Here is a 21,106-nt window from a genome sequence, read left to right on the forward strand (position 1 = left end):
CCCCTTACCCCTACACTTGACATTTTCCACTTAAAAAAACAAATGGGAATCTCAAACTTACCATGAGCTAAATTAGTATCTTTAATCTTCCCCCATAAAACTTGTTTTCCCAGCAGGCTTTCAGTCAATGTCACTTCCACTCTTCAAATTATTCAGCTAAAACTGTGGAGTCATCATTGGCTTTTTCTCTTGCTCTCATAGCCCCCATCAAGTACATCTTCAAAATTTACCTTCAGAACATATCCATAATCCAGCCACATCTCACCACCAGCACCACAACCATCCTTACCTGTGTGATCACGGTAGTTTGTTCAGATCATCCCAAGAGTCTTGTAACTGGACTTCCTGCTTCTTCCCTTTTCCTTTAACATCTATTCTTCATACACATCCAGAGCAATCTGTTAAATTATGTCAGAGCCTGTCACTACTCTTCTCACAATCTCCCAGAGTTCCCTCACCCCCTATTTAGAGTAAAGGTCAGGTCAAGGTCATTACAATCTGCACCTCCTCACCTTTTACTTCTCTCCTCCTTCTCATTCCTTTCTGGCCAGCTTAGCCTCCCAGGTGCTGTCCAGCAGGTCAGTGTTGATGTAGCCTCAGTACCATTGCATTTATTGTGGCTTCTTCTTAGAATGTTCCTCCCCAACATCTCCACGAGGTTCATTCCCTCACTCCTTCACATCTACACTCAAGTCATTTTCTTGGTGATTGTCCCCTTCTTTGCCCAAAATTTGAAGCTCTCTTCCCTGACCCTTCCTGTCCAACTGCTTTCCTTTATTTTCTTCCTTAGTGCTTCTCACCATCTGTCACACCATATCAGTTACTTAATTAATTGTTTGTGTTTCCCACTAGAATATATTTGTTCACTCCTATGTCTCCGGTGCCCCAGAAGAGTATCTGACTCATAACAGTCATTTGACAAATATTTGTTGAATGAATAAATGAATGCAAGACTGCTTCTATTTCCAAATTCAATGCACATTTCTTGGGTGCCCAGGCACTATTCTGGGCACTACAGAAGATAAAAAGATGAAGAAGCACAGTTTCTTCCTTCTGAAACTTACTCTTTACTGACAGGGTCAAATTCAAGAGACACGACCCCAGAGTCATATAGTCTTAGGTTAAACTTCTAACTCTGCCATCAACCAGAACGTGATCTTATAAGAGATTTCACCCCTTTGGGCCTTACTTTCCTCATCTGTGAACTGAAGATAACATAAAAACCTTTAAGTTTGAGCATGAGGCAATTTTTGCAGTGTCACTTTACAGGACACTTTAAAAATTGCACTCTTTATTACTCCTCTTCTATCACCCTTTCGCCAGGATGCTTTAAACTCAGCTCCCTTTTCCCTGCTCCTGGGTTCTTTTATGAGGGCCAGAAAAGGGACAGATCAGAAGGATTAACTTGGGGAGAGGCTGGCCACTTACTTATTCACATTGTCATCCATTCAACAAACCTGAGTCAACGCCTTCTCTGCTGGACCCTGGGAGTGCACCTGAGAGGAAGTTAAAAGACACTAATTGCTGGGAGAATGAGGCAGAAGGGAGGTTGCCAGAACAGGGGAGAGAATGAGAATACACCATTTCAAAGAACATTCCTGAGGAGAAGCCATGCAGAGAAGATGGCAGAGCCAGCAAAGAACTCACTGCCCCACACCTTCCACCCCCAATACAGAAAGCATGGGAACAAAGGCTGGCGGGGGCTGCTAATCAGCCTGTTTTCTCCAGGGACTGATGCATGGGAGGAACAATTTGGTCAGGGTGTGAACACCATGGGAGCTTTTGGAAGGAAGTGGGGGCAGCCTTTTTGTTGAGAGCACGTGGCCACCCCCGCCTCCATCAGGGCTGGCCCCCATTCTTTGTAGTCCTGGCACTGTTGCATCCCAAGGGAGCTCTGTCACTCTGATTTCATTCTTTCACAAAGAGCACCTGACTTCTGGTAGGTGTAATGTCATGGCATGGGATTAGGAAAACAAGAAGGGTTTAATTTCTCCTGAGCTTGATGGCTTGCTGCTGCTAAAATGTCTCAACAAGAAAAGAATTAGCTGTGGGAAGGGGCAGATTGCTAGGAAAGCTGGGACTAGAGTCCAGGTTGACAGAATAGTGTGAGGCTGTATCTGACCATCATGAATGTACCCTTGCCTATCAGCACCATAGATCCTCTGGAAGCTAGACCAGTGACAGACAGCTAGAGAGGGCTCAAAACCAGCAGAGCAAAATAGGCAAGTGGCTTGGTGATTCTGTGAGCCTAGACTCAAGACACACCAAAGCCCAAACTTCAGCTCTGTCACATATTTGTGATCTTGACCAAGTTATTTATGTTGTCAGAATTTGTGGGGTTTTAAAAAATTTTTTTAGTAGATGGACACAATATCTTTATTTATTTTTATGTGGTGCTGAGGATCGAACCCAGTGCCTCACATATGCAAGGCAGGTGCTCTACCACTGAGCTACAGCCCCAGCCCTCAGAATTTGTTTTATCCAAAAAATGATAATAAGTGTCTGGCTGGCATGTCATCCTGAGAATTCAAGTCCCATGCTTGATGAGCTCTCTCTCTCTCAGTCTTCTCCCTTCTTCACCTGGGTAAGATGAACCTATTCTCTTGGAAATAGGTTGCAACAGCTGCAGTTGCCCAGCTGCTTCCTGCATGGAATTTGCTGCTGCTGGGGGAAAAACAGAGTTCCTTGGACCTGACAATGAGGGTGTAGTGACATTCCCATGGCACTCCAAGAATTGCCAGTGGACCTCCTAGTGTTGTTAGGTAGTTTTGGTATAATACCAAGCTACCCCCTCCCACTCACACATTCTGCATTTACTAAGTGGCTACTCTGCCCCTCGCCTGTGCTTATCAACAATTTTCTTGTAACCCAGATATCCCTTTGAGGATGGCATGCAGTGACTTACTGAACTTATGGTTCTTGCGGGGAAAGACAAGTAGAACTTTGCCAACCCTGGAATCTGTAACAGAGACAGTAAAGATCTGGCTTCAGGTTTTACTCTGCCACTAACTAGCTGGGGCAAATCACTGAATCTCCTGAGCCTGCATGGCATGAGGAGTCCCAGTCCCCTCTGAGCCTTTTCTGGTTTGAATATTCTGTGTTCCCCCATTTATTCTATGCCATTCTGATCCCCGGGATAGAGACATGAATAAATGGGCATGAGTTCCATCATTATTTTCTCAGTTCTCATGGAACTCACCGCTTCTGACCATATATTATTATTTCAATATCTTTATGGTATATGTAACACGTGTCTGATTCAATGGTGTGTTCTGCACTGGTACTCAGCCCAGGCCCAAGGCCATTCCTGAAGTACACCAACTAGGAACCCAGCATGGATTCAAAAACCTATCAAGGCACCATGATTGGTGGTTTAGGGAATATAAAAATGAAATACAACAGATACCTCAGCATCTCTACCTTCTAGGAACTCTATATCTAGTACAAAAAGTAAGATATGTCACAGATAACTAGATTAATCAGAGCAGTATATACAAGTGTCACAAAATAGGAACCAGGGTTCAGAGTGTAGGAATTCAGGTACAGGAGAGCCTGTCGGGCTTCCTGGAGGAAGTAGTAGCTGGATTGGGCCTTAAAGCCTGGCTAAAATGATGATAGATGGAGAAGGAAGTGGTTTATGCTGAGTGAAGTTCATAGAGGCTTGGCCAGGAAAGAACCCAGAGACCAGCATGAACAGAGTGCATAATTAATTACACATAGGAAATGATAGGAGAAAATACCAGAATGGTCTGAGAGCTACAAATTCTGATTGGAGTGGATTATACAGGAGGCTGTGAATCCCAAGTTCTCAGAAACTCCACAGAATGATCCATTGGATCATAGAAACACTACTTATTAGGTCTCCTATTTATATTCATTTTTATTTCATCTAGTTTCCTTTTGCATGTATTTTATGATGTGTAATACAGACACACAGTATTACATCAACTGATTGCAACTCTTTCTTGGGCAATTAGATGACAGAAAATTTGAGGAGCTGGGGCTCTAGCTCAGTGGCAGAGCACTTGCCTAGCATGCATAAGGCACTGGATTCCATCCTCAGCACCACATTCTGTCCATCTACAACTACAAAAAAAAAAAATTTTTTTTTTAAAGAAGTCATGGATTATTTTGAGTGGGGAAGCAATCTTATCAGAGTCGCACTTTAGGAAGTCAACCTGGCAAGCATGGATAGAAAGACAGGAGGACCAACAGATGGAGGTGAGGAAGGAAGCCCTAGAGAGGTATTGCAGCGGTCCTAGTAAGGTTCATGAAACATGTCAGAAACTGGTGATGGCAGCAGGAGCAACAGACACGGGAAAGGTTCAGATATGACAGACATTACCAAGGAACAGTGGACAGAAGAAGGGACAATAACTAGTCTTAGGTCATTGAGAGTTCAAAGCTGAGTCTAGAATGTTGGGAGAATTTCTGTTGTTGGCTAGTTTAGGGAGGAAGCTAAAGTTTAAAACTTGAGATCTTCTAGCCAGCCACCTTACCTTGTTGAAAAGAGAAACTGGGGCTTCAAGAATGTGATAGATCTGAGACCATCAGCAGGTATCCTGAGTCTCACACTTATTTTGTTTTTTCCCAGCCTAATGTTAGAACTTGTCTAACCAAACTAGCTTTTTGTTAAATCATTTAGTACAATCTGTTTTCCAGAAATACATCATTTCAATAGTTCTCAAAACTATTAACCAAGAAATTAACAGTACATTTTGGGATTCAAAACTACAGCTTAAAACAGTCCTGTCAATTAAAATAGTTTGGAAAGACAATGCAAAAGAGCTTTTTGAAACAAGTTAATGAACGCCATTAGCAAATATTCCATCAAATCAAAATAGAGAATGAAGAGAACCAAAATAGAACAGAAAACAGAGCTTCAACAAGGAAGATTGAAATGCTGTCAAGAAGCCAAAAAATTAGAAAGTCTAAAAAAATATGTTTGAATATACAACCTCTAAGACAGCAGGTTCAGAGGTAAAGGGCTAGCGCCCAAACTGAATGGGATGAAAGCGGTAAGGGGGGCTAACATGGTCTCTTTGAAGAAGTGGAAAGGAAAGGGTAAGAAAGATGCTCTACTAGTTCCAGCAGACAGCAATCGCTTCAGAACGGTGAACGTGAGCAGGCTTGCTGGTAGAAGTCAAGCAAATGCTGGAAGATGCAACCAGAGGTGGACATGCAACCAGTGGAAGCAGGGGTCACCATGGGTGGGTCACACTCAGAAGTAGGAGGAGAAGATTTTGTACTGGAAAAAAAAGAGAAGGATGTGTGAAGAAGGGACATTCTGAGGTGATGTGGCTGTGGAGATAGAGAGGCACAGAAAGAGCGGGAACCAGGGAGACACAGACTCCAGAAAAGAAAAGGGACAGAGATGGATAATTGTCACAATAAATGCAAATCTGCACGTGCTTGGTTTCCCTTATTCTTTGTCTAACACGGTCAGCTTTCTTCCCCCCAGCAAAGGAGATCTCTAGAACAGTCCTGCCTGGAGCTAAACACAAATTGCTGGATGAGCTCCTAGTGGGGTAGGTAGGGATCATTGGATTGTAGGGCCAAGACTTGGAACCTAAACTTGACCATTCACATACAAGTCAGCTCCTGGTTCTGAGAAGGCTCCCAGAGCTCCCAGGGTGGATGAGGGGTCAACATTTGGATGGGAGCACCAAATAGGCTCCCCCCAAGGGGATTTTGTTCTCATGGCTGTTATTATTCACAAAAACCAGCACAGCAGATTTTTGAAGTAGTGCTTCCTAGGCTGATTTCCAGGAGCATCTGCCGATTTGATGAAGAATCTGATGCCATGAAAGCACAGCCAGTGATGACTCACTGCACACTGTTGTTGTCATCGTTGTTGTTGTTGTTGAGTGTTTGCTGAGTGCAGCAGCTCTTTCTGGCACGGATGCTCTCAGCCTGGGACCAGAAGCCAGGCGGTACCGGGAGAGACGCAGCAGGGAAAGGGTCTAGTTTTTGGCATGTCTCTTGGTTCTACCTTCTGTCCTTGGCTTCCTACTCTTCTCCTGGTGCCTAAAACCTTCCCAAGGACATGTTTCGAGAAGCAGCTGAGCCAGACACACACAATCCCCTGTCATCTTGGGATCTGCCCAGGGAAGATCAGAATGATGAAAGTAATGAAGGATGGAGCGTGTCCTTTTCTCTTCCTGATCTATCCTATTTTCTGAAACCTGAATACTGAGGAATCACATCCTTTAAGGCACAAGAAGAAAATCGAGATACCACAGAGGAACCATTTCTTTCCATCATGTTTTCAACTGAGTCCTTCTTCCTCTTAGCTGGGATTCCAAGGCACTCTCCGAGACCCTGTTCTCTAAAGCCATACTCCTCCCAGACAAAGGCAGAGCCTTCCACCTCCAGAGCTCACTCGATTACCCACTTTTTATCCAAATTTAGGCCACATCCTATCTTGTTACATAATCCCACTCTGGTTTGGTGCGCTGTTGAGCCCCGATGTGCAACTGCCTGTGTTTTCTTACGTTCCCACCTCCTGCTCCCTAGGCCTGTCATTCTCTGTCACCTCCCTGGCCCTTTCACTCCTGTCCCCATCACCTCTACTTCCTTCGCTTCCTTCTCCATTTGTCTCACCGACCATTTTCCTGCTTCCTTTTCCATCTTTCCTTCCTCCCTGTTCCTTCACTTCCCTCCACTGACTTTTCTTTCTGTCCTTCTCAGCCAGTTAGCTATGATGTCTTCAAGCTGTTCATGAGAGCATACCTGGAGGTAGACCTTCCTCAGCCCCTGAGCACCCACCTCTTCCTGGCCTTCAGTCAGAAGCCCAGACATGAAACTCCTGACCACCCAAAGGAGGGAGCCAGAAGCAGCGAGCCCAGTGGCCCAGGTACATGGACCAGTTTTCCCCAAGGTGGGAGGATGTGAAGCAGCTCCAAAGACCTTGTCAGAAACACAAATCTGTATTTCGAAAGGGTGTCCTGCGCATAGTAACTTCCCCATGGGGTGAGAATGAGGATCAAGGGACCAGGACTCCTTTCTTGTAGGACCTTACAGGAAGTCCTGTTTAATGACTCCCTTGTTAAGAGGAATAAAGATGAGAATAATTCCTGCCCCTTAGGATTGGAGGGTAGGATGGGGGGAAGAGAGAACACAGACTAACAAGTGGCAGTAGGAAAAAAGCCCTCAGCAAAGATTCTAGTTTATAAATGGAGCATATTCAGCCCATGTCCAGGTAGGACTAGCGTAGGAAGGAGAAGGCATGGCTACTATCTTCCTGGAGCTTGGGCTGCAAGAGGGGAGACAGCCCACCCCAATCAGTGAGCATGAACCAAACTGAAAGTAACCCAGGAACAGAGACAGAATCTGAATGAACATTTCACGTGGGAAGGTCCCCTACCTCTCTGTACGAAGCTGGAAGGCATAAGGTGACCTTTAACTCTTTTTGTTTCTCAGATTCTAATGTACAGAATGCAGATAATGCTGCTAAAGCAGACGAGGCCTGTGCCCCTGATACTGGTGAGTCTTTGGAATATAAGATTTGGGGAAGAAATGGGGAATACTCATCCTTGGGTAGAGCAAGGATACCTAACTGCCAATTTGTCTCCACACAATTGTATAGCTAAAAGAGATCTTTCCTTATGTTGCCTTGAGAACCTTCATCTCTGGGGCTCTTGCCATTTGAATGTTCTGCTATTCCAAGATTAGATAAAGGTTCTTGTTTCACTTGTCCTGGATCAAATGTTTACCTCTGACAGGTCTGCCTGCCCAGAGACAGCAAGCATTCTCAGGAGAAGGGTGGGTGTGCTTTCCTGGGTGTGCACACACACAGGGTTGGCTCAAAGGCTGAGATACAGGTGATTCTATCAATGGATGGATGAAGAGGGAAGAGTGGAAGTATGCCCTGATTGACTTTTTTAAAAATATTTTTTTAGTTGTAGATGGACACAGTACCTTTATTTTTTTAAATTTATTTTTATGTGGTGCTGAGGATTGAACCCAGTGCCTCATACATGCAAGACAAGCACTCTGCCACTGAGCCACAACCCCAGCCCATGATTGACTTTTGACAATAAATAATTTACACATTTGGTTATATAAATTGGAGAGTTGCTAACAAATTTAACAAGAGGAATCCAGCTACAATTGTTTTGAAGATATATTTGCCATATACCTTTTTATTACATATTCCTCTAATCATCATAATCATACCACTTCACACATGAGGAACAGAGGCTCTAAGAGATTATATATGACAAGATTATATAAGAGAGAGGAAGCAGTGGTTTCTTTTGAGGTGCCTAATTTTTGTTTTACTGCTCTGTAAAGGTGCCAATTTTTTTTATTTCCTGTAAGAATGATGAGGGCTATATGCTTAATGGGGCTATTGTAGTGCCTGCTGTTCACAGGCCCTCTCCTGGGCTGTGACAGATGGAATCTTCCTTGATACACTTATCAGTAGAAAGCCATTTCTCTGTGCTATTAACAGGCCCAGACCCAAGGCAAGAAGCTCCTGAGAAAACTGGAAGAAGCAAAGATTACCATCTTTGACTTCCATCCTCATGTCCAATACAAATTTCCTGGTCATTGTCAACCTAAGTTTTATCAGGCAGTAGAGCATATTGGTCAAGAATCTGGACTTCAGAGTCAGACTGCCTGTGTTTGATTCCCAGCTCTGACATTACCTAACTCTGAAACTGGGGCGGGGGGTGGGGGAGCATGTTTGAACAATGTCTTTATGCTTTGGTGTCCCATTTGTAAAATGAAATGATAATATGAGTTTATATGCAGATTAAGTGAGTCAGATACGTGAATGCTTTGAACAGTGCCTGACACATATAACATTAGTCTTCAGTTCAACAGTATTAGCCATTATGATTCAGACCGCCTTACAGAAGTATATTCTATTCTTAACTCATCATGGTCTGCCAAACTCTCCTTCAGTCTGCATCCTCAGTCCACCAGTGTGTCAGCTGGGCATCCTGTTCTCATGGACTCTTTCTCCCAGGTTGCTCCTGAAGCTTCAAATATAAACCTAAGAGAGTTGAACCTCGTTTGCTATACATTTTATTTTATAGAAAATATAGGTACATGATCAAGCACTTGGGATGTGCCTAGGGAATAAGAATGTGGTTTTATTATATTATATATATATATGCAAGACAGATAAGAGATACTACAACTGAAGGAGAAAGAGAACTAATTGTTACAGAGATCCAGGAATATAGTTTCTTTAAGTGGACTAAGTATAGTTTCAGTCTTTATTCCAGTCACACCTAAAAGGAAAACTAGAAGGATTCTGGAATTTTCATTGTAATACTAAAGGAGAGATGAGATTTTTAAAACTTCACTATTAATGGGAGTAGAGCATGGTTTAGAAAGGAGAAGGGCCTCTGCGATTGTATGCTTTTTAAATTGCAGGCTGCTCATGGAGCCTCAGAGAGCAAGGATGAAGAGCATGAGTGTTTCCTGATGCCTTTGGGGACCACCATAGAATAAGACCGTATAAAAGTGTAGTCTCAAACATACCTGCTCAGCATTCTACCACCCATGCTCAGGCCAGAGACCCTTGGTAAAATGGACTTAAGACATAAATAAGTCTTACATGGAATAGAGAAGACATATTCTGACAGAAATCATCCTCATAGTAAGAAAAAAAGTTTTGGGATTTTAAACTCCTAATAAGAAAAACAATAGCGAAAAACACCTTGTCCCAAACTCTTTACCCAGAGACTATTTTAGTCCAAGTATCTGGTACCTCAAGAGGAATAGGGGAGAAACTACATTTCATTCTTGAAGTTTGGAATTTTCTGGGTAAGATATGTTTTAGTGGCTGAAGATTTTGAGGTATCAAGGAAGAACTTACAGCAGAGAAGCCATTATGTGATATTTGAGAAAAGATAGTGGATAACCATAATGGAAGTTGGCTGATTTATGGACCCACCATGCTTATTTTAAATAGCTACATCATTATAGAGCTAAAAGAGAAACTTCCAAAGATTTCTCCTGGAGAAGTGATTTGTGATGTGCCATTTTCCTTGCTTATGGAGAAAATCATGTGGTCAAATCATGAAAGGCCAATTATCTGATTCTTGGCTCAGGGGGAATGTATAACATTGTTTGTTGTTGTTGTTGTTTCATCTTTTTTTCTGAGACTTGAGGTTTAAAGGAGAAAATTGTTTTTCTGCTAGGCCCCCTTCAACCGATGTCTTAATTAAATGCCCCTGTTCTTCAGAAACAAGAATCAGGGCCAGGCAGATGCCACACAGAGGGCCTCTGCCATCAGGGAGGAGCCAAGTCCTGGAATCACCAGAGATTAGACCATCTGTTGAAAATCCCAGCCCTTTCCTGGTTCCCAGGCAGAAGCCAGAGGAAGAAACTATAGATTCTCGTTTGCTATGACCTCTCACCTATCAGATCAGTCTGCAAGCTCAGGTCTAGCACAACCCTCTTTAGGTTATTCATTCCAGAGCTAGTGAGTGCATGTTTGTCTCCATAAGGCACTTAGGATGGCCTTTCACCGAGTCCAGTCATTGGCTCAATTTGTCATTGTCATGATGTCAGCTCAGGAAGGACCTGGGCAAAATGAAGAGCTATAGTTTCCTGGGTTGTATTTAGTTTCTTATGCTGTTGAGATATTTCAGCAATTCAGAATGTTGAAGTCTCAGGGAAAGCCCTCTTTTGGAGAGTTTCTGTTCTATTGTTTTTAGTTTTCCTCAATTATAAAAATAGTTTACTTACATTATAGAAAATTTGAAAAGTATGAAAAAAGAAAAGAGAACAACAAAGATCAGTGATTGTTAGAGGTTGGAGAAGAAGGGATAAATAGGCAAAGCACAAAGGAATTTTAAGGCAGTGAAATTATTCCATATGACGTGACAATGGGAGATACATGTCATTACACATTTATCTAAATCCACAGCATGTACAACAACAGGAGTGAACCCTAATGTAAACAAACTATCGATTTCAGATGATAATGATGTGTCAATATAGGTTCATCGACAAATGTTCCAGCCACTATGGTGAGGGACCTTGGATACATGGGAGGGAGGCTGCACATGTGTGGGAGCAGGGAGTGTGCAAAAAATCTCTGTACCTTCCTCAATTTCACTGTGAACTGAAACTTCTCTTAAAATTTGTCTTAAAAATAAACAAAAAGAAGCAACAAAAATACAACGATGCAATTATGTGTGCGTGTGCGTGTGTGTGTGTGTGTGTGTGTGTGTGTGTGTGAGATTTCCTTGTAGGATTTTTCCATATATTTTTTTACAGAATCAGGATCAGACTGTGTATATAATTTTGGATCAAGATTTGTTTTTCACTTAACATTGTATTCAAAAAATTTTCTGTCACTCAAGACTTAGGAGAAGCATCAGTTTTAATGCAAGCCTCTCCTCTGATAGATGAAGATAGCAAGGTTGGCTGTAGGGAGTAAGCTTATTTGTGTGAGATCATACAAAAGTTAGCAGAAATGCAGTACAAATATCCCTGTCCTGCTTCCTGCCTGGTTCTATTTTCACTATGCTACACTCTCCAAATGGAAGGAAATAAATAATACAGAGACTAGGGAAGAAAGTGGAACCAGACAGGGCCATCCAAGAACCTTCACATGAAAGGATTTATGATGGCACCAGGAAAAACCTCTGTGATCTGGAAAAGGACACTGACTGTTTTTTACTGGTGGGACATGAGGGATATATTCAGGTGGACATAGGTTAGGGATATTTCATATAAGGTGACATGAGGAGGAAGGAGAAGAATGGGACAGCGTCACAGCATCTCCATGCAGGAGTGAACACTAAACTCAATGAAAACTAGAACAATGGCTCAATATCCACACATAGCTCTAGTGATGCAAGGATCTTCAGGAAAGGCTGTAATCAAGTTTAAAAAAAAGTTTTATTAAAGTAAAACTGGCATAAAATAAATTGCACATGTATCTATATTGTGCATGATTAAATTGACATGTATTGTAAAAATCAGTACAATTTTCAATATAATGAATATATTCATGATCTCTAAAAGTTTTCTTTATATTTCCTTTCTCCCACCTCCTAGCTCTGATCTGCTCTCTGTCACTATATAGTTAGATTGCATCATCTGGATTTTATATAAACTGAATTCTATACCATGTACTTTTGTTGGTCTCCCTTGTTTCATTCAGCATAATAATTTAGAGCTTTATCCATTTGTGTGTATGAATATTTTAGTTGCTAACTAGTACTCTAGCATATAAATGTTCTACAATTTGTTTATCCACTCATCTATGGATGGACATTTTTCTTTCTTATTACATATAAAATTGTTATGAATATTCTTGTACAAGTCTTTGTTAGGACAACTTTCATTTTTCTTGGGTAAATAGCAAGCAATAGAATGAATGGTCTAATATAGTAGGTACTGGTATACATTTAATTTTATAGGAAACTTTCAGACTCTTTCCAAAGTGGTCAAACCATTTTGCATATCTAATAGCCATATGTGAGAATTTCTGTTGCTCCATCTCCTCAACAGCTAATGACAGTCTTTTTATTTTTAGTTATTTCTATGCATGTGGTGGTATCTCATGGTGGTTTTTTGTTTACATTTCCCTAATGACCAATGATGTTGCACATCTCTTCATATGTTTAATTGCTGGCTGTATATCTTCTTTAATAAAGTGTTCAACTCTTTTCCCCATTTTTAAATTGGGCTGCATTGAGTTTTAAGAGTTCTTTACAAATTGTGGATACAAGTTCTTTACCAGGTATTGTGACTTGCTAATATTTCCTCCCTCTCAGTGACTTGTCTTCTCATTATCTATCTTTGAAGGAAAAATAGTTAATTTTTATGAAACCCAATTCATAATTTTCTGTCTTTTATGAATTGAGCTTCTGGTATCATATCTTAGAAATCTTTCCCTAACTCAAGATCAAAAAGAACTAACATTTAACATAACGAGGCTTCCAATCCTTGAACATAACCTATCTCCTTATTTCTTTTGGTCTCATTTAATTTCTTTGGCTTCAATTTATTAAAACTGTATTAAGAACTTTGTACTTATGTTCATTGATATGCATGTTCTTTTCTTGTATCCTCTTCAATTTTGGCTTTAGAATAATGCTGGTCTAATAAAGTGGGTAGAATTTCTACCTCTTAAATTTTCTAGGAGAATTTCTGTAGAATTCATGTTATTCCTTCTCTAAATGTTAAGTACCATATATTTTTGCATTTTGACAGATTTGTTTTGGGGTATAGTTAGGTTACTTGAAAATAATTTGGTAGGGAGGTCTAGCTTTTAAGTTTCTTGGGCAGAAACAGAAAGGCCAATATTGCTTCACTATTAAGGAAAAACACTTGAGTCCTCTGCTGATGATTTGGGGGTTACTGGGGTTATCTACCTAGATGATGGGAATAGACATTATTCCTGATTCTCCTTGGATTGCAGAGTTTGTTTTTCTAATCCCGGTTCTTTCCCCTCCTCAGGTAGCTACCGAGCTTCCTCACACCATAGTGCTAACTACCACTCAGCTGAAAAATTGAGAGTAACAATGCTGTTCTACAAAGGGGACCTTCTATATATGTCTGAAATTCTCTCTTGTGCAGTTTCCTCTGCTCCAACGTTCTGCTGTATGACCTCTGCCACTTTGGGCTCCCCATTCTCCCAACCCCATCTCAGCTCAGAGAGACAGCCAGGTCTGCCTGGGTTTCCCCTCCCCTAGCACAGCCCAGGAATTCTTTCCAAATAGTAAGATGTGACAGTTGTAGGGCTCATTTCATTTGTTTTCCATCTTCTCAGGAATCACTATTTGCTGTTACATGTTATTAATGCCCTAGGAATTATTGTTTCATGTTTTCTTCCAATTTTTAGGTGTTTCAGGTGGGACTTCTCCAGCAGCAGGTATCACTATCAAGGTGCTCTCTCTCTCTCTCTCTCTCTCTCTCTCTCTCTCTCTGTGTGTGTGTGTGTGTGTGTGTGCGTGTGTGTGTCCATGTTAGTCAAAGTTGAAATCATTGATAACATTCTAATGGATGAATAATCTGAGGATATAGCAAAAACTTGGGGTATAAGTAACGACTCAGAACAAAGGACTTCTCTATAGTCTTCTACACTATTGCTATATTTTTCCATGACTTTTCCTTCACTGGTGATTTTAATATTTCTGTTGCATATATAATTTTATTGTAATCCTTCCCTATCTCACTATCCTAGTTTTTATCTCATCTAGTTGTAGTTCCATCTCACCCCTGAGTCTTTCTACTCTAATTTCATAAAGGTTGTATCTCTCTATACCTACTGAGGGTCTTGTCCAATAGAAAATTATGTTCAAAGATCTGGTCCCCCAAGACTTCAGAATGAAACATCCTTTCCTTATTTTGTAGCTGTTACAAGCTCCATCTTAGTCTCTTACTGGAGTCCTTTATAGCACACAGAGTATATTTGTCTCCCCTACTATCCTTTTGACTCCCTTCAGACTCACAGTCTAAGCCCCAAGACCTGGCAGGCTTCCATCTAGCACAGGTCTTCTAGACCAAGATAGAACGTTGACCCCCATTGCTTGGCTCTTTGGTTCTCTGAATGAAGACTGTACAAGTCACAGGGATTTTTCCAGCAGGTGTCACTATCAAGGTTCTCTCTCTCTCTCTTTCTCTCTCTCTCTCTCTCTCCATCTTCAGCACTCATCACTTGCCAAAGTTGTATTACTTGGTGGTTTTATGACACACAACATGTATTTCCCACTGTCAGTCTTCTGTTTCTTCCCTGGTTAATTGTTTTCTGGGAGCTGTACACTCCTGCTGGGTATAAAGTGGTCATTTCTGATGGGTATGGAAGTAGAGAGGCTGGGGAACAAGAGAAGACACTCAAGATACCTCAAAAAATAGAATTCATGTTGGATGAAGTGACACATGCTTGTAACCCCAGCGACTGGAGAGGTTGAGCCAGGAGATCTCAAATTGGAGGCCATTCTCATCAACTTATCAAGCCTATGTCTCAAAATAAAAAAGGGTTGGAGATGTAGTTCAGTGGTAAAGTGCCCCTGGGTTCAATTCCTAGTTTAATTCCTCCCCCAAAAAAGTAAAAAAAAAATAGAATTCACACAGTAAAATATAGCTGCTCGGTTTTCTTATTAGTATTAGATCTTATATTTCTGAACTAGAACACAGTATGGAGGAAAAGAATTCTTCTAAGAGGGAAAATTTTAGAGGGAAAACTTACTGTATTCTTGGGTTACGATAAGTGTATTAGTCAGCTTTATTGCTGTGACAAAAATACCTGAGAAGAAAAGCAAAAGAGGAAAGATTTATTTTGATCCACAGTTTCAGAGGTTTCAGTCCATAGTTGCCTGGCCTCATTGCTTTGGGGCCCATGGTGAGGTGGAACATCATCTCAGGGAAGGACTGGAACAGATGGCCTCACCTCCTTGAAGTGAGAAATGAGGTTGGTGGATGAAATATAGTCCTCAAAGCACCACTCCCAAGGACTCGCTCCTTACAATGAAGCTCCACCTCTTCCAGTTTCTGCCACCTTCCTTTCAATTTGAACCCACCAATAGACTGACTAGTCCACTGATGGGATTAGCACCTTCATGACCCAGTCACTGCCCCAAAGCCCCACCTGTTGACATTGCTGCATTGTGGACCAAGTCCTCAATACATGAGCCTTTGGGACACTTCCAGATCCAAACTAACAATAAGTCATGTTTTAAATTTTCTTTATTCAACTAATTAGGCTTGCAATTAGTCAGAGTTCTTCCTAGTTTCTGGAAATTATTCGACTTTCAGTTCTACTGTTCTCTATTGAATATTCATCTCTTTGTCTTTAAATGAGTTTAAGAATAAAAGTATGAGTCTCTTGGTGACTACTGATGACTTTCCATCTTGAAATGCCAAAATTATTTCTACAAGTTGAGTGTGTTCCCAAAAAGTAAACTAAATGACACTCACCTCTAGACTATTAATATTATCAAGAGTCACTATCGTTTTTTTCTGAAGAGTTACCAAGAATAGATGGATTTCTTACAAGGAAATAGACTCTTAAAAGGGTCAGAATAAAGTCCAGAGAGTATGACCTCCACTAACTGGATCTCTAGGACCACTGATTTGATCATGTTTATGTAACTCAAGCTTTTGAAGACACCAATATTAAATTCTTAATCTCTACCATGAAGAGACTGGGGAAACAAAGAGGGTTAGTACTAAATGGAAAGTGTCCTTGAGTGCTCTCCTTTTTCCCATTGCAGACTTGAAAATGGTGGAGAAGCAAGCACCATCTAAAAACCAAGTGGCTGCAACCCCCCTGGGAGCACCAGCTGCTCCATCTTCAAGCCCAGAATCCCCCGTAGTGTACCTGAAGGATGTGGTGTGTTACCTCTCCCTGCTGGAGACGGGAAGACCTCAAGATAAACTAGAGTGTAAGTATTCACCCTCTCAAGGGAGCTTTGGTTATTTCCTAGAGGAGGATCTGGGATCCCGTCAATCATTCTTTAACACACTGAAGATTGATCTAGGCTCATGGATATGGGTCATATGGGTCCTACCTCTTTGGGGGAGGTTCCTCTGTCCTACTGCCAGCAGTGATAGGAACATTTCCTAAAACCCACCCTAAGACACAGTGTCACTTATATATAGGGTAGGAAGGGCATCTAAGACGTTGGCTGTGAGAACCAGAATTTGGAAAGGGTAGAAGTGCTCATCCAAGGGTCAAGACTCCTTTACTTGGCTGGCAGGGCTTTCTGAAAGCCTCTAACTCAAAAGCTGCTGCCTCCTCTGATGGATTTTTCAAGGAAAAAATCTTCAATATATGACCTCCTTTCCTCCCCTGATTCATAAATAATCGACTCTTTAACCATGGGGAATTTTTCCCCTCTCCCTTGGGCTCTAATCGACCTCTGTCATGGTAAGGTTTATTTCCATTTCTCCCTCACTCTCTACCCACAAGCTCTTTGGTCTCTGGAGAAAGGGGATTAATTAATTGGAATTGAACTTGATTTCATGGTGCTACAAAGATGGTTTCAAAAACAGATCTTCAGGAAGACAGTAAGAGCTGGGGCAGAGAGAACCTGCAGATTGAAGAGGACTGGGCCCAGGAGTTGTTTCACTGGCCTCTGAGCCTGCGGGCATGCTTTTCAGATCAGGGGATGCTGGGACCTTGTTAAAAAGTACCTATTGTCTTTGCTTCTCTTGGGACCTTAAGTAGACAGCAAGGAAAAAACATATACTTTATAGCAAATGTTGAAATTCCATTTAGTAATGAGACTAGCCAACCAAACTTAAAACATTAGCACAGGAAGTCTGCCAAAGGTTAACCCTGCCAAAAACAAAATGAAACAGTTTGCTCATTAGCCCAGCTTAAAATCTCCCCCATAGGTTTGAGGTGTTAACAATTGCAAGTCTTAAGTGCTAATTTGGTAGCAAATGTAGCAGATTTCTGTTTTCTGCTGGCTAATGTTAAAAGTGAAATGTCAAATCATTTTCAACATTGAGCTGGATTTTGACTTTTAGGCATTATGTTTATTAATAACCAAAGTGAAGGTAACAAATTCTTCATATTAGTGACTCTCAGTCTGAGTCTTGAAACGGCAAAGTAAAGAAACTTCAAAGTTTTATTATAAAAAATATTTATCTTTTTAGTTGCAGTGGACACAATACCTTTATTTTATTTATTTATTTTTATGTGGTGCTGAGGATCAAACTCAGGGCCTTGCACATGCTGGATGGGTGTTCTACCACTGAGCCACAACCCTAGCCCTATTATAAAAAATCTTGAAAATAGATATAGGTAAAGAGTAGTGAACACACACATAGGTCTTACTGAGCTCCAACAAGATCAACTTCTAGTCGTTCTTGTTTTGTTAATACCGCCCAACCTTTCCCTCTGTTTCAAATTATTTCCAAGCAAATTTCTGGAATCATACAATTTCATCTGTAAATATTTCACCTCTAAAATCACTGGTTCCTTCTTAAATAGAACCACATCACTATTATTACATCTAAAGACAATGATTCCTTGCTATTGTCAAATATTCAGCCAGGATTCACATTTTCTGAATTATGTATGTATTTTTAATGTTTCTTTGAATCCAAATCTAAAGAAAGTCCATATGTTGCCATTGGTTATTATGTTTCTTTCTTCTCTTTTAATTTCTTGTTTCCCTCTCCATTTTGCCAATTTTTTTCCTTGCAAATTTGGGTTATAGTAATTTGGCCACATATTCTGTAGAGTCTTTTCATTTTCATTTTTAATTTAAAGACATCAGTTCAAATCTTTCCCTAATTTTAGTGACTGAGAACAAGCTTTCTTTTAAAAACCCAAGCATGTGCCTTTTGGGAAGTAATAATCTGAAATCTCAACTATTGCCAATACAGTAATACTCTCATCCCTAAACACCTTATATTTGCTACTTAGTTTAAGTGCATTTTGTCATTTTCATCTCACAGTAACCCTAGAAGTTTGATAGAATTATTCTTGTTTTACATGTAAGCACAGGAAGGTTGAAAGACTTGCCAGATGGCCCATCACTGAAGGTGTAGCTGTTCCCTCAGCTCCTTCTAGTTCTATGGTTCATACCCAGTAGGATCCTAAAGAGGTGTTTGTTAGACAGTCACCTGGGCCCAGAGTCCAGCACAAGGTTAATGGGAAGCTCCATCCTTCTTCTGTTATTCGACCATCTGCTCAGGGAGTAAGCAGCACGCAGTGCATGCCCCTGACCAGGACACTTCAAGCCTGACCTCTGTGTTTCTTGCAGTCATGTTTCGTCTCTATGACTCAGATGAGAACGGACTCCTGGACCAAGCGGTAAGGTCTCACTCCAAATATCCCTGCTGGATCTGAGAAAGGGTGGGGTATCGGGGAGCAGGTGGAGGAAGAATCTGAAAATTTTCCATCTTTATAGGAATTACAATGTCTTAATAATGGCTGCAGAAATCTGAGCAGAACCCCTGCCTTTTACTTCCAAAGAAGGTGAAGCCCAGTTTATCTTATCATTGCAGAAGCCTGGGATCATAAAATCTCGGACTGCAGAGATGTTTTAGTATTTCATCTAATTTAACTTCCCCTTTCACAAACTTCCCTTGAAATTTTCTGCAGCCAAGAGGAGGGGGCCACTGAGGCAACAAGACCAGGGCAAGAAGGAGAGGAAAGGAGGTGACCGCTGGTGTGCTTTGCTGTCACCCTTGCTTTCCTCTCATTCCCCAGTTCGAACAGCTGGTTCTCCCTGCTCTGAGCACTTGATCCCATCCCACTGCACCTGAGAAAGGTTGTGACTCACCTCACCCCTTCAGCAAGTGTCAGGGACAGCTCAGGGACCATAAAGTGAGAGAAAGAATAGAAAAGGAAGAAAGTAGAAAGGGAAGGAGGTTCACAACATCAGATAGACCCTATGGCCATGACTGGCACCTCGAATCAGGGCCCAGTAATGGGAAGGCTGTGAGGTTGAAATGCAAGGGCTGAGTCAGACCAGAGACAGGATGGAAGAGAACAAGTCCACCCGACCAACAGAATTATCTCCACTCCCTCGAAACCCAGGTGCCTGTGTGGGACTCCTCCAGCTACATGGCAGTGCTGTGGGTTGAGGCATTTGAGGGAACAACCAGACAGCTCCAGACTAGCAAGCATTTGGTCACTGAGTGTCCCGGATGTCAGGCACTATTCTAAGCACTGGAGATACATCAATGTCTCTAATGGACAAAATTTCATCTCCTCGGGCAGCTTTCAGTCGGGTGCAAGCATTGACATTAAACAGCATAGGAAGGATCAGTGCTAAGAAAAAAAATAAAGGCAGGAGAGGCAGCTGATGGAGGGAGTTGCACCTTTGGCTAAGGTTGTCAAGGGGCCTTCCTGGGGAGGAGGTTCTGAACAGAGACTAGAGGAGGTGAGGGAGCCAGTCATGAGGCCATCTAGGTGAGGAGCCTGCAGGCAGAGGGGACAGCCAGTGCAGAAGTCCTGAGAGGTGCTTGGGTGTTAGAGGACTCACTGGTGGCCTGTGTGACTGGACCAGAGTGAGTGAACAGATGAGTCAGAGTAAGGAAGTAATAGAAGATAGGATCAGAGAAGATATGGAATGGTGCTGAGGGGACTTTACCAAGTGTATCAGGCTTTTTGGGTGATTAGAGGGTGTATCTTTTACTCTGTAGAAATGGAAAACCATTGAGGATTTTGAGCAGAATGACATGATTGACTTCTATTTTAGCAGGCTTGCTTGAGCTATTGTGTTGAGTATAGACTGTAGGGGTTGCAAGCAAGGGTACCAGTTAGGAGGTGATGAAAATAATTAAGGCATGAAATCATGGCAACCGTGCATGGAGTGGAAGCACTGTCAGTGGTCGAGAGTGGTTCAATTCCTAATGTCTTATTTTCTCCTCCCCTGTCCCCAGTACCAGGGATTGAACTAGGAGCACTTTACCACTAAGCCACATCCCAGCCCTTTTTATTTTGAGAGAGGTTCTCACTAGATTGATTAGGGGCCTCGCTAAATTGCTGAGACTGGCCTAGAACTTGTGATCCTCCTGCCTGAGCCTTCTGAGTCACTGGGATTACAGGTGGGCACCACCATGCCCAGCCTGGATATATTTTCCAGGGGACATTTGTGGACTGAAACAAGTCTGAAAAGAATTGTCATGTTGAACTTCCCACCTGGAATCCCTGGCCGATGGACTTCCATCTTTGTTTTGAACCATCCCCGTGATGGGACTCGAGACAGCCTTTCTCTGCTGGGGTGACTGTTAGAGCTACCTTCCTGCACTCAAGGGCATCTCTCTGTCTCTCTGCTAGGACCTGATGCTCTTCACACTTCCCCAGCCCGACAGGGAGGCCAAAGTATAGTCTGATCCTGGATTCTTCCTTTTCTCCATCCTTCAGCTTCCCTCTGCCCTCTGTAGCTGACCGAGACAAGTGGAAATCAGTTCCATACAAAAGGCCTTTGAAGGGCTGTCGCATCTCCCCAACATCTCCTCCAAGCTAAGAGTGTCCCTGTTCATACATTGTTTCTCATGAGGCAGTTGTAAACGCCTGCCCGGCACAAGCTTCAGTTTGTCAATGCCATTCTTAAAATATGACACACAACAGACCCCACCACTCCATGACCCTTTATCCAACTGTGGCCTGACCAGGGTAGGCATTGGGAAAACCAGTTCTTCCCGAAATCCGCCCACTCTCTTA

General features: G+C 41.9%; 1 protein-coding gene across 5 annotated transcripts in view; it reads left to right on the forward strand.

Annotated features, from left to right (window-relative positions):
• Positions 1-21,106, forward strand: part of Dgkg (diacylglycerol kinase gamma) — a 153,838-nt gene that overhangs the window by 12,050 nt on the left and 120,682 nt on the right. For 3 of the 5 annotated variants that reach the window (XM_026389347.2, XM_026389349.2, XM_026389350.2), the window contains exons 3-6: positions 6,691-6,856; positions 7,423-7,485; positions 16,191-16,361; positions 18,696-18,745. In XM_026389347.2, coding sequence (XP_026245132.2) covers positions 6,691-6,856; positions 7,423-7,485; positions 16,191-16,361; positions 18,696-18,745 — 450 coding nt within the window. The remainder of the gene's footprint in view (positions 1-6,690; positions 6,857-7,422; positions 7,486-16,190; positions 16,362-18,695; positions 18,746-21,106) is intronic. The other 2 variants (XM_026389348.2, XM_026389351.2) reach the window with 1 other exon arrangement.

Source organism: Urocitellus parryii, chromosome 2 (genome assembly GCF_045843805.1).
Source record: "Urocitellus parryii isolate mUroPar1 chromosome 2, mUroPar1.hap1, whole genome shotgun sequence".
NCBI lineage: Eukaryota > Metazoa > Chordata > Mammalia > Rodentia > Sciuridae > Urocitellus > Urocitellus parryii.